Genomic DNA, 13556 nt, shown 5'->3' with positions numbered 1-13556 from the left:
CTTGTATGTATGGAACTGATTGTTCCTTCCTAAGTGGAGCACTTTGCATTTCTCTTTATTAAACCTCATCCTGTTTACCTCTGACCATTTCTCTAACTTGCTAAGGTCATTTTGAATTATGTCCCTATCCTCCAAAGAAGTTGCAACCCCACCCAGTTTGGTATCATCTTATATCTTGTTATGTCAGTCATATAGACAGACAGTTCATGTCTGTCACGATAGCTATTTGATTCAAGGATCAAAAGGAAATATTAACATGTAAATGAATCTTGAGTGAATAATTCCATTGTCTATATATCTCCTTAAAGTTTGTGATATACTGCTTCATGGATAAATGACCTTATACTCCAATTAATTACAGTTGATTACCATGATGTTTGGGAAATTGAAAGTTACTCCAAAACCTACTGTCACTCCAATCATCTGAAGAAGTGGGCTGTTCCCACAAAAGCTCACGATATCATCTACATGTTTTGTTAGTCTAAAAAGTGCTACCAGACTATTTGTTGTTTTTTCTGCTCACCCAAGACTAAATTCAAGAGGCTGCTAGGAAACTGTATAAAAGACTCTTTGGACCTGATCCTTTTTATCTCAGATCTGCTTAAAATTCATCAGAGGAAGCTGGAGTCACAAGATTAAGATCTTAAACTGGATTCACCCTGAATACAGACACTGGACTAAATCTGAAAGAACTCTTGGCAACTACAAAGTTCACCATCTCTACTATGACTCTGATCTTGGAAATGTATTCACGTCTCTCTCTCTTTTTCCTTTTTTTAAAATACATTTTAGTTTAGGTCATAAAAATTGGCTATGAGTGTATATTTGGGATCAGATCTGAAATAGTCATTGACCTGGGAGGTAACATGCCCAGCCCTTTGGGACTGGAAGGACTTCCTTATATGACTAATAAGATCTTTAGTGATCCTCATCATATTTGACTGGAGTGTCTGGGTGGAGGCCTAAAGTTGATTTGTTGTTGGTTTCTGGGCAACCAGTACAGTATTCTAGAGGCTGTTTTGTACTGGCTTGTACCGGAATATCCACTGTTTTGAGGGATTTCCTGCCCCATTCTTTGCAGTTAGGCACTATTTCAGTAAACTCAGTTGGCTCCCCTGGGATTCTGATCACCAGGACTCCCAGTTTTTTTTTCCCCCAGAGTCACCCACCAGGTAAGTATGGCCTACAGTCCTTATTCCTACAGCCATATTTCTTTACTTACACCCAGCTTCCCAAGCAACCCAGAAAGCTCTCTCCCAGTGACCTCTCCTTTTCCTTTACCACTCCCCCAATTCAGCATCAAACTTGTATGTGTTTTATACTAAAAGTAAAATCACCTTTTCAATGAGTTCCTTTCCTTGGACAGTGAATCAGAAAAGCTCATCTGTCCCCTCTGAGACACAGAGGCACCTAAACAGACCTTATAAAATTAGCTGGCCTGGTCTTAAAGCACTCAGACTTGTGGCTGATTTTCCAAGTTAGGCAACAGTGACTGGTTTTTGCTTTGGAGTCTAAAAGCCTAGGAAACAATTGCAGAAATATGGCCCCTCTGAGAAAGGTTTCCACATAACCGCTGATCAATCATAAGTACATTAAAATTCATGTGCAGATCTTCTCTTTCCACCTCAGATGGCTATATAGTAAAGTCAGGGGGATAGTTTTGACCGTAATTAGTTCTCTTCCTTAAATCTGCCCAGACATTTGTAAATGGACAAAGTATTCAAGCTGTTTGCAGAATATTCAGCTCCACCCAAAGAAGGGAAGAGCAGAATTTTCAAGCAAGGTTCTCAGGTACCACAGAGACAAGGGCAGAAGAAACAATTTAAAAGCAAGTTCTGCCAACATTAATCGGCATATCGGCAATTTGTTCTAATCCAAATTGTGCAAAGGAAACGTATCGATTTTTTGTTGTTGTTGACACCTTCCAAGAGTCAGCTAACCAGAGTTCCGTAATGGGGCTGCCATTTGTGGAAGCTTCTTTGGAAGTAGATAAGTAATCAGAGCTTTTCTGTTATGGACCCAAACAAAAAACAAAACAAAACCTCCCTGGTGCCTGAAGCCATCTCCTGACTACAGTGTAAAAGGCGTAGTAGTGAGTGTCAGCTAACACCTTCTAACAACACACCTTCAGATTCTAGTGAAGATACAGCTAGAAGCAAGAAGACTGTTTCAGAGAAGCCATGCTAGTTCCTCTCCCCCTCCCTCCGATAGTTATGCATGCACTGGGAACGCGCTGGGAGTACGAAGTACAGCATAGGGATGTGAAGAACTAGTCGACTAGACGACTGTCCGATAAGCAAATGCTTATAAGCAAATGCATTTGCTTATCAGATAGTTGACACGCTAATCGGCTAGTCACCCCCCTCTCCCCCCGCTGCCTCTATCAGAAAGCGGCAGCGGGGGGGAGAGGAAGGGGTGTTTCAAAGCGGAAATTCCACGTGGAGCCTGGGGTCTGCAGCTCTGAAACGCCATGTGTAGCCTGGGGTCCTCCGCTGGCCCCGGGCTGCCCATGGCATTTCAAAGTGGCAGCCCCACGTGGCGCCCAGGGTCAGCTGGAGAGTCTCCTGCTGACCTCGGGCTCCATGCGGCGCTGCCGCTTTGAAACACCACGTGGAGCCTAACGCCGGGCTCCCCACAATGTTTCAAAGTGGCAGCACCACATGGAGCCCGGGGTCACAGTCGCTTTGAAACCCCACAGGGAGCACGGGGCCCACGGGGGACTGCTTGTTCCCCTGCTGGCCCCGTGCTCCCTGCAGTGCTTTTGCCTTTGAAGTGTACCAACAGCCCTGGGGCTGTATTCACCAGGTGTGCACTGGGAGTAAGTGGCAGCACATGCAGTTAGCACTATCTAAAATCCTACACAAGTTGAACAGGAAGTCAAGTGCAACCCTCAGCTCTCAGGAAGCTGCTAGTGAGACCCATGGCACCAGCCATGTTTTGTCTCAACAGCCCTGCCCACATTCAGATCACAGAGAACCAAAGGAGTTTGTACAGATCTGACAATCCAATTACTAGACTTCACTGCCAAGACATAGGTATTAGGGATGTTAACAGGCTTACTGGTTACCCAGTAAGCATCACATTTGATGGGTGATGCTTGCCAGGTAACAGTTATCCTGTATTTGGGGAGCAGCCCTGCCAGCCCCCCCCCCCCCCCCCCCGCAGGGCTGCCGGCTCCCAGCCCGCATAGGATCAGGAGTGGCCCTGCTGGGCTGGAGTGATTAAACCCGAGGGGGGGCAGTTAACCAGTTAAACGTAATGCTTAAGCAGTTAAGGATGCAAGATCCCATTTAATCAGTTAACAGGTATTCCACAGCAGTGCATGAAACCCCAGGACGTGTTCAGCATTCCATAGGACTGTTGTATCAAAATGAACCCAAGTCAGCTGAGAGTTAAGTCACAACCTCTGTCCCCCTCAGTGGCAGTTCAGGACTGTCCCCAAGAAACACAGTTTAGCACGTCCGAAGAGTTTCTAGTGCAGAATCCCCAAGCCCCAAGGGACACTGACTAGATAATATCTTCCTGTATTTTTCTGGCAGGGAGAACATGGCGAGACACCTCATAGGGCTCTGAAACATGCGAGGAAGCCAACTTCTGGCTCAGGGACTTGTGCAGTGTCATACCCGCAGCCCTAAAGAAAGAACTGGCCTTTGCAGAGTCGTCTAGCCTGCTCTGGCATGTAGTCCGTTCAGGAAGAAAGAGCATTTGAGCTTACTGTAGGGGGAAAATAAATCAATCCCTTTAAAGGAGTGAGGTCAGCCAGCCTGAGAAACGGCTGCAGAGCCTGTCAAACTCATCACCCTCTTGCAAATTGTGCCACTGAACCATTAGTGTCGAAGGGGATGGAATCCTGGTCTAAGCATCAAAGTCAAAGCATATAGTCTTCCTGGACCTAGCCAAACACTCCACCTTCCTCACCCACCACCAGCTGATACGGGTGAGGGGCTGTGTGTAACTGGGAAGACTAACCAATGAGCCCAGCCTCGTGGGTTAACCATTAACAAGTTTACACTATCACATCCAAGATGATACCAAGCTGGGAGGGGTTGCAAGAGCTTTGGAGGACAGGGTCATAATTCAAAACCATCTGGATAAATTGGAGAAATGGTCTGAGGTAAACAGGATGAAGTTCAATAAGGACAAATGCAAAGGGCACCACTTAGCGAGGAACAATCTGTCTCACACATACAGAATGGGAAGCGACTGTCTAGGAAGGAGCACTGCTGAAAGGGATTTAGGGGTCATAGTGGACCACAAGCTAAATATGAGTCAACAGTGTGACACCACTGTAAAAAAAGCAAACGTGATTCTGGGATGCATTAACAGGAGTGTTGAGAGCAAGATACAAGGAGTAATTCTTCCACTCTACTCTGTGCTGATAAGGATTCAACTGGAATACTGTGTCCAGTTCTGGGCACCACATTTCAGGAAAGATGTGGAGAAACTGGAGAAGATCCAGAGAAGAACAACAGAAATGATGAAAGATCTAGAAAACATGACCTATGAGGGAAGACTAAAAGAACTGGGTTTGTTTGGTTTGGAAAAGAGAAGACGGAGAGGGGACATGATAGCAGCTTTCAAGTACCTAAAAGTGTGTTACACAGAGGAGGGAAAAACATTGTTCTCCTTAACCTCTGATGAGAAGACAAGAAGCAATGGGCTTAAATTGCAGCAAGGGAGGTTTAGGTTGGACATCACTGTCAGGGTGGTTAAGCACTGGAATAAATTACCTAGGGAGATTGTGGAACCTCCATCATTGGAAATATTTAATAATGTTTTTCTAACCTGCTAACAGGGATGATTTAGATAAGGGGCAGGGAACCTCTTTCGGGTTGCAGGTACTGACCCACAGAAAAGTCGTGGAAGCAAGTGAGAAGCAAAAAAAACCCAAACAACCCAACACCCCCAAATCTTCACTGACATAGCCTGCAGGGGGACAGAGAGGAGCTGGAGTGCCAGCCCAGGCTTCCCAATGCTGAGGGGGAGCTCCAAGCCACAGGGGCTGGATTCAGGTAGGCCAGGGGCCGCATCCAGCCCCCGGGCCTTAAGTTCCCCAGTCCGATCTAGATGGTGCTTGGTCCTGCCGTGAGGGCAGGAGACTGGACTTGATGGCCTTTCAAGGCCCCTTCCAGTCCTAATACTCTACAATTCTATGATGGAAAAAATCAGCATGTGGATGGAAAATATCAGCGGGAACACTGACCAACAGGGGTACGATCAGGAACTAACATTTGAGAAAAAAATCCATACGAATTTAAAAAGCACAAAAGAGGTCTCCACCCAAGGGAACTGAAGGATACCTCATGGCTTGAGACTGTTACAACTCAAAGCAGACAAAGCACAATGCACCACAGGGAAACAACCTTGCACTGGTCTCTGGAAAGTTGAGTGGCTGATCCAATAGGTTCTTTCCATCTCTAGCCTTCCTGATTCTAGCCAAACTAGTTTTTCCTGCCCATGGTTGATTTTCTTGGGGGGGAGAAAGGGGGTATCAGTCCATAAAGTTCAGAGAGCAGCAGGCTGCTACACGCTTTCTAACGTGCCAGTCATTCCAGGCTCTAGATGTGGCATTAATTTTCAGTGGAGTACATGATTTATATTTGTACTGCAAAAACAACACCACATATATAGTATTTCATTTTTGTTAGTCTCTAAGGTGCTACAGGACTACTCGTTTTTAAAGCTACAGACTAACACGGTGACCCCCTCAGACATTTGTACGGCAGTAACACTTTAAGGCAGGGCTACTCAACTTTGGAAGCCCTGGGGGCCATAATAATAATCTCAGCACGTGCCGAGGGCCGCAACTTAAGTGTGGTAGCATAGACATGCAAATATAAGCAAATAGATTCTCACACTAACAGGCATGAATACCAAGATGAAGGCAAGACTACACAACACACAGGCCCCAATTGAAGTCAGTTCTGCTGGTATTAATAAAATGCAATACTTACCCGATTTCCAACCATATGACAGCACTTTTAATGAGCAATGACAGTCCAGGAATTTAACTGCTAAAACGCATAGCAACTGAAGACCATTATATTGACTACTTTTTTGTTTTGGCTCCCACCTGCAGGTCACGTGTTGAGCCCCATGTAAACCCAAACAGCATTGCGAGCCGCAAACAAACGGGCTGCAGGCCGCATGCGGCCCAGGGGCTGCGTGTTGAGTAGCCCTGCTTTAAGGCATCAACAAATTGTGGGCCCTGCTGCACTTGGCACTCTACACAGGGAGAGAAAGTCCCTGGCCGGAAAGAGCGCACATACCTCCTCATACTGGAATATGCATCTCTGGGACTACTCAGCAGCGGCTGGAAAAATAAGTCTTAGTTCTGAGCTGTGAACTGGCTGCCCTCAGGCTAAGATGTTTACCTTCCAGAGCCAATACGGAGACCCCAAATTATACTAGTGAACTTCAGGAACTTAATGAGTTACTCAAAGAATGCAAAGTTATTTTCAGCCCTAAAGACACCAAATGGAGTAGCCAGGAAACCTTCACATCTGTCCTTGCTCACCATTAGCCTAGGCACCTTCATTCAAGGGCTCTGATTATTCAAGGCCTAACAGATAAACCACTCGGAGGCCATTCTAGAGTACAAAATGGGGGTGACCTAGCTTACAACATACAGCCACCGCAGTTATTGCTTATGTCCACACACTTGGCTTCTTGTGTCAGCAGTGCGCATCCTCACCAGGAGCACTTGTGTCGACTGCAACTGTCAATGTGGCACAGAGATCTAGTCTACACTAGGCCTCCCACTGATCTAAGATATGCAACTTCAACTGTGAGTCGACACACTTACGGCAGTGCCTTCTATGCGGTAAGCTCGGCGAGATCTGCTCTCACATCAACTCTACTTATTCTTCTCGCCCTGGTGGAGTATTGGAGTCAACTGGAGAGTGCTTAGAGGTCAATTTATCGCATCTAAGCAGACACAATAACTCAGCCACGGCGGATCGATCGCTGCAGTGTCGTGTAGTGAAAACAAGCCCAAACCCCGAAACCCAGTAAGAGCTGAGATAAGCAAGGCAGTGTCTACACTGACACTGTCTACCTAATGACGTTGACTGTGGCGTTACTAAAGTGGTTGGTGGGAGGCCAAGATGGGTTCAGAGCTAGGTCAATGCAAGGCAGTTTCCTAACCATGTACCGTAGCCTGAGTTTCAAGTCTTTCAAGGCAGGGCCAGGATTGTGCACACCTTTAGAAAGCAGGCCCATCCCCAGGGAAACCAATGCTAAAAGTGACTGTCCATCTCCGGAAATTCAGGGTCAGGAGTTTAGTACCTACTGTGGGAAACAGGGACCAATCACTGACTATCCCCAAGAGCTGCAACGACCGAGAAATGTCTCACCAACAACATCTGCTGCCCACACATCTGCCGAGCCTCTTAAAAGAAGATGAATTTGTTCATCACTCTCTTTGAAGAAATGTCCCCAGGTGACAGGCTCTAAATGCAAGGGTGACTGATGAATCACAACCATCAGGAGCCTACATCTAGAACTTCCGTGATGACCGGCCTTACTGTCCAATTGCGCGGGGCAGCACCATCAGAGCCCCTACACGTTCCAAGTCACCCCACAACCACCAACACCTTCCTTTCCTTTCCCCCTCATCGGGCCCTTTAGGGAGTCTATTGACATGGGGGTGACAGGTGCTGACATAATGGTGAACGGCACCTCAGGTGTGTTGACCGCAGCTGCCTCTCCCCGGGACCAGCACAAGGGCATCTGCTTAAGAAGCTCTTGCGAAAAGATGCCAGAACGCTCTTTGGCAGCCATCTCTTAGGAAGTGGAACAAACACTTCTGCCCGCACTCAAAGCATCTCCACTGAGTCTAATTTAACCCACATCTCTACCGTTCCTTGGCATCTGGATGCCAATTCATTACCCAGGGGAGGGTAAGAGACAAAGGATAAAAAAATTACATGACTTTGGCAACACAGAAGAGTGTGTGTTTGGCACTGGGAGGGGAGCCTGATAAACATATGTTATATTAACAGATAAGTTATCGCACCTAGGGCCACCAATGGGGGGAGGGAAAAGAGAGGCGTTGCCTCGGGGCCCAAAGATTTAAAAGGGCCCTGGGTCGCCACCAACATAGCAACAGTTGGATCCCCAGACCCTTTAAATTGCAGCCAGAGCCCTCGCAGTGAGGTCCAGGTGGCACTGCGGAGAGGTTGGGCATGCATGGTGCAGTCAGGACAGCTCTGAGGGCTGGTTATCCCTAGCCCCAACCCTTCCACCTGAGACCCCACCTCTTTTGCAGGACCCAGAGCCAATCACACCGCCCATATACTGCCCAGAGCCCAGCAAAGTCTGTAGCCAACCCTGATCCTATCAGCCTGGTTCCTATTTTCCCTTGCAAGCCAATACTTCAGAGCAACTTTTAGATTAACCTAGTCTTGAAGGCTGGGGATTCAGGTCTTGATGTCCCTCTCAACTCTCTTTAACAATGGCATGTGTATCAGAGGCAGCAGCGTGGGGGGGCAGCCAGCTCCCTGGTCGCAGGGCAGTAGCCTGCGTGTAACCGTTCACGGTAACCGATAAGCCCAGACTTATCAGTTAATTGTGTAAACAATTATCCTATTATATCCCAAGTTCAGATTTATGCAAACGTCTGGCTGGAGCTTGGAAGTCACGTTCTGGGGTCTCCGGACCTCAGTCTGAGCAACTCCCCAATCAGCAGAGCCAAATGACCATACGCCGTGGACTACAGACACTGTACAAGGAGGAAGTTAAATGCAGAGACAAGGAAGCAGAGAGCAGCCCTTACCCTGTGAAAAAGTCAGATGCTCTGAGTTTTAGCAGAGCAGGGCTAGGCCCGGGCAGCCCAGGAGGGAGGAAAGACGCTCTGAAGTCTCCACTTGCCAGCCACACCCACTCTTTTCCAGGGGAGCTTCCCCCCCTGCCCTAGAGCACAACCCAGAGGAGTCCAGTCAGGCATTACCACTGACTCATCATGTGGGTTCCATAAGCAAAGGTCTCGCTAAGCTCCATGATGGAGAAGAGTCGTCCCATGATTGGTGGGTGGGGGAGGAGGGCTAAGTCTTAGTCTGCATGACAATTCCCCCGGCCCGTGTGCAACCCAAACTCTGAACCCTTGTGCTGGTTCAGGGTCCCAAAAGAGGGACCGGCCAGCTGCATGCCAAACTAATCTCCAGATAGCTGCAGTTAAATCTGTACCTGAGGCCCAGCAAGCTCTGTCTGATGTAACAACTCCACTTTCAATAACAAGGTGCATGTGTTGGGGGGGGGGGGGGGAGGGTGTTAACCAGTTAGTGCCCCTTGGGGTTGCTCTGCTCATACCTACACAGCTGCATCGCACTCTGACCTTTGTTCAGGCTGGGGGGCTGTGGTGGCTGCTATGGGTCGGCTGAGGATGGAGGCCCAGGAGGGTGCTGCAGAGATCCTGAGGGGGATGAGTGGGTCTTGGAGGCCATTTACTCCCCCAGCTGGGGGCAGGTGGGGGGGACGGGGCATGGGTTGAGGCCCAGAGGGAGTTGGATGGGCACCAAGGGCCCGGTCTGCTCCCAGCCAGGGGCACAGTGGGGGGCCAAGGCATAGGGGCAGTATGGAGACCAGGGGGCTGTGAGGAGGGCAAAGGGTCCACAGCGCTGTGGGGGGCAGGGACAGGAGGACACGGAGGGAGCTGGGGGGGCACTATGGGGCTGGACGCGAAGGGAGTTGGGGGGCGCTATGGGGCCGGGGGCGTTGGGGGGCCGGACACAGGGGGTGCTGGGGGGGCGCCATGGGGCCGGGGGCGTTGGAGGGCCGGACACAGGGGGGGGGCTATGGGGCCGGGGGCGTTGGAGGGCCAGACACAGGGGGGGGGGGGGCGCTATGGGGCCGGGGGCGTTGGAGGGCCGGACACTGGGGGGGCGCTATGGGGCCGGGGGCGTTGGAGGGCCGGACACTGGGGGGGCGCTATGGGGCCGGGGGCGTTGGAGGGCCGGACACTGGGGGGGCGCTATGGGGCCGGGGGCGTTGGAGGGCCGGACACTGGGGGGGCGCTATGGGGCCGGGGGCGTTGGAGGGCCGGACACTGGGGGGGCGCTATGGGGCCGGGGGCGTTGGAGGGCCGGACACTGGGGGGGCGCTATGGGGCCGGGGGCGTTGGAGGGCCGGACACTGGGGGGGCGCTATGGGGCCGGGGGCGTTGGAGGGCCGGACACTGGGGGGGCGCTATGGGGCCGGGGGCGTTGGAGGGCCGGACACTGGGGGGGCGCTATGGGGCCGGGGGCGTTGGAGGGCCGGACACTGGGGGGGCGCTATGGGGCCGGGGGCGTTGGAGGGCCGGACACTGGGGGGGCGCTATGGGGCCGGGGGCGTTGGAGGGCCGGACACTGGGGGGGCGCTATGGGGCCGGGGGCGTTGGAGGGCCGGACACTGGGGGGGCGCTATGGGGCCGGGGGCGTTGGAGGGCCGGACACTGGGGGGGCGCTATGGGGCCGGGGGCGTTGGAGGGCCGGACACTGGGGGGGCGCTATGGGGCCGGGGGCGTTGGAGGGCCGGACACTGGGGGGGCGCTATGGGGCCGGGGGCGTTGGAGGGCCGGACACTGGGGGGGCGCTATGGGGCCGGGGGCGTTGGAGGGCCGGACACTGGGGGGGCGCTATGGGGCCGGGGGCGTTGGAGGGCCGGACACTGGGGGGGCGCTATGGGGCCGGGGGCGTTGGAGGGCCGGACACTGGGGGGGCGCTATGGGGCCGGGGGCGTTGGAGGGCCGGACACTGGGGGGGCGCTATGGGGCCGGGGGCGTTGGAGGGCCGGACACTGGGGGGGCGCTATGGGGCCGGGGGCGTTGGAGGGCCGGACACAGGGGGTGCTGGGGGGGCGCTATGGGGCCGGGGGCGTTGGAGGGCCGGACACTGGGGGGGCGCTATGGGGCCGGGGGCGTTGGAGGGCCGGACACTGGGGGGGCGCTATGGGGCCGGGGGCGTTGGAGGGCCGGACACTGGGGGGGCGCTATGGGGCCGGGGGCGTTGGAGGGCCGGACACTGGGGGGGCGCTATGGGGCCGGGGGCGTTGGAGGGCCGGACACTGGGGGGGCGCTATGGGGCCGGGGGCGTTGGAGGGCCGGACACTGGGGGGGCGCTATGGGGCGGGGGGCGCTATGGGGCCGGGCCGCCCTTACCGGACTTGGGCGGGTAGCGGTAGGCCGAGTTGGCCTGGATGTCGATGTCCTCCACGCCCGCGATGCGCCGGCTCAGCAGGGAGCCCATGGCGGGACCGCCCAGCCCGGGACCCGGCAGCGGCGGCGGCGAGCAGCGAGCGACCCGGACCCAGCGACTCGCAAACACAACCCGCCGCGGGGCAGCTTGGGAAAGCGAGTCCGGCCGCCTACAACTCCCAAGAGCCACGCGCCGGGTCCTACACACCGACGGCTCGGCCGGGCCGTACCAACCGCGTGCGCGGGCCTGTACCCCCTCACTCAGTGGACTCTTCCGGGAGTGCGCTGTGGGGGGGTGGGGCTGTAACGCGCGCAGCCGCCAGCAGAGGGCGCCGACCAGCCTCCTGCCGAGCCAATGAGGGCTCTCTGAGTGTGGCCAGAGCACCCCCCCAGTGATGAGGGATTCCCTTAGCATGGCCAGACCACCCCCGCCCCGCATGGTGGGGCAGCGTGGCAGGAGTCCCTCCCCCCGCGCAGGCTGGGGCAGCAGAGACAGGCCTAGCAGCTAGGGTGAGGGATGGGTCCCTGCACTGCGCTTTGCCTGCATCCGGGGCCCAGGCCCTCAGTGCACATCCAGGCATGCGTCTGGGAGGAATGGGTAACAGGCAGATCAGGGCATGTCCTGGCTGGGCGATGGCTCGGGCTGGGAGGCCTTCAGGACAGTTGTCACTAGAGCAGGTGAAGCCCTGGCAGATGTGCAGGTGGCAATGGAAGGAGGAGGCTGAAGGGCGATCCCAGCTCTGCTGCGGACAGGCCATGGCTGTTGCTGCTTCTCTGTGGTGTGGCCTGCGGAGGTGATTGGTTTCACTCTGTGAACAGCAGGTGATGCTCCACCATGGTCCAGGCAGTTGATTGGGGTGCTGTGGGTAGCTCGGATCCTGGTAGGCCCTGCCTTGGATCCTGCTGGGGCACCTAATCTCCAGAGAGCCCGGCTGTGACTTGAATACAATGCTCCAGGTTCATGCTAACTACAAAAAAAAATACCACCTCAGGAACAGGCAGGTCATGTGACTTTTACTGCCTCATACAAGGTTCTCAGGGCTGCACATCCGCCCAGGGTGGGTCCTGATGGTGGACTTTGATCTGCGGTTTGTTACATGGAGGAAACCTGTCCAAGCAGCCTCTGTCTGCCCTGGGGAGAACTTTGACTCACAACACCCTTCTGCGGGCCTGATCCTGCAAAGGGCTGAGTGCCCTCCGCTCCTATAGTCATGGGAAGAGGAGCAAGCTCAGCATCTAACAGGATCTGGCTCTGTGTGAAGGCAGCATCAGCAGGACGTATGAGAAAGTCATGAGTCTCTCTCACCTCCCAAACAGATGTGTTTCAATACATTAAATTGGGATGTGTTATCCAAGCTGCAGCTAACCTTCAAAGAAACCAGAGATTCCCCAGTTCAGAATTCTCATCAGCCTGCCAGGCGGCCCAGCTGGGTTCACTCCATAGAGCTCCATTGAAGTCAATGAGCTACAGTGATTTATCCCAGCACAAGAGATGACCCTCCATAGAAAGGGGTCCAGACCAGAGTTCCCTGTAAGCTGTGTGCTCAGGCGGCCGCCCAGGAGGCCGTCCAGCTGATTAGCAGAGCACCCACAGCCGGCAGGATGTTTCTACTGTTGGTGCACATCTGCACATGCCTCAGTGCACATAACAACATTAATTCCACACATGGATAGAAAAAAATTGAGGAAACATTGGTCCAGACTTAAGGCATGGAAGGACTGGCCTGTGAAGAAAGGCTGAAGTTTGGGATTGTTCTCTTAGAATGGAGACAGAGGAAGAGAAGGGACAAACTATATCAAATACCAACAGCTCTGGAGATTTAGCAGCAGGAATCTCTGGTCTCCCTGCCTCATAACATAGGAACAGGGGCACAGCTGATCAGATGAAAAGCTGGCAAATTCACAAGAAAAGCATATCATTAGACTGTGGAACTTATTGCCACTGGAAGTCGAGGACGCCAAGTGTCAAAGAGGGACTGGACATTTATATGAATAACGAAACTATCCAGAATTGTCATTGTAAATACTATTGCCATTTTGAAAAAAACAAGGAGAGAGAACTAAGCCAATCTCTAGTGGGAACTGGGAAGGGATTTCCTGGGACAGATGATCCTACATCTGCTTCCTGATCTAGTGGGTTTCATGCACCTTCCTTGGAAGCATCCAGTGCTGGTCACTGTCAGAGATAGGCAATGGGGCCAAATGGACCTTGGTCTGATACAGTCCGACAATTCCAGTGTCCAGTGCAAATGGCGAGGCCATTGATGTGCTGAGACCCTGCCCTTCTTGCTGATTGGCATTGCCCCACTGTATCCTGTTGCTTCCCCCTCTGTCTTCCCCACCTGTTGTCTCTTGCCTTATACCTAGATTGTGAGCTTTGTGG

The 13556-nt window shown here is 53.0% G+C and overlaps 1 protein-coding gene across 4 annotated transcripts in view; it reads right to left on the bottom strand.

Annotated features, from left to right (window-relative positions):
- Positions 1 to 11356, bottom strand: part of MGRN1 (mahogunin ring finger 1) — a 70460-nt gene extending 59104 nt beyond the window's left edge. The window contains exon 1 of one of the 4 annotated variants that reach the window (XM_075899121.2): positions 11138 to 11356. In XM_075899121.2, coding sequence (XP_075755236.1) covers positions 11138 to 11225 — 88 coding nt within the window. In that variant the 5' untranslated portion in view covers positions 11226 to 11356. The remainder of the gene's footprint in view (positions 1 to 11137) is intronic. The other 3 variants (XM_075899123.2, XM_075899122.2, XM_075899120.2) reach the window with 3 other exon arrangements.
- Between the last annotated feature and the right edge of the window lie 2200 nt (positions 11357 to 13556).

The sequence above is a fragment of the Pelodiscus sinensis genome, chromosome 15 (genome assembly GCF_052426305.1).
Source record: "Pelodiscus sinensis isolate ZL-2025 chromosome 15, ASM5242630v1, whole genome shotgun sequence".
In the NCBI taxonomy this organism is placed as follows: Eukaryota; Metazoa; Chordata; order Testudines; family Trionychidae; genus Pelodiscus; species Pelodiscus sinensis.
This window is presented reverse-complemented; position numbering and strand designations above follow the sequence as displayed.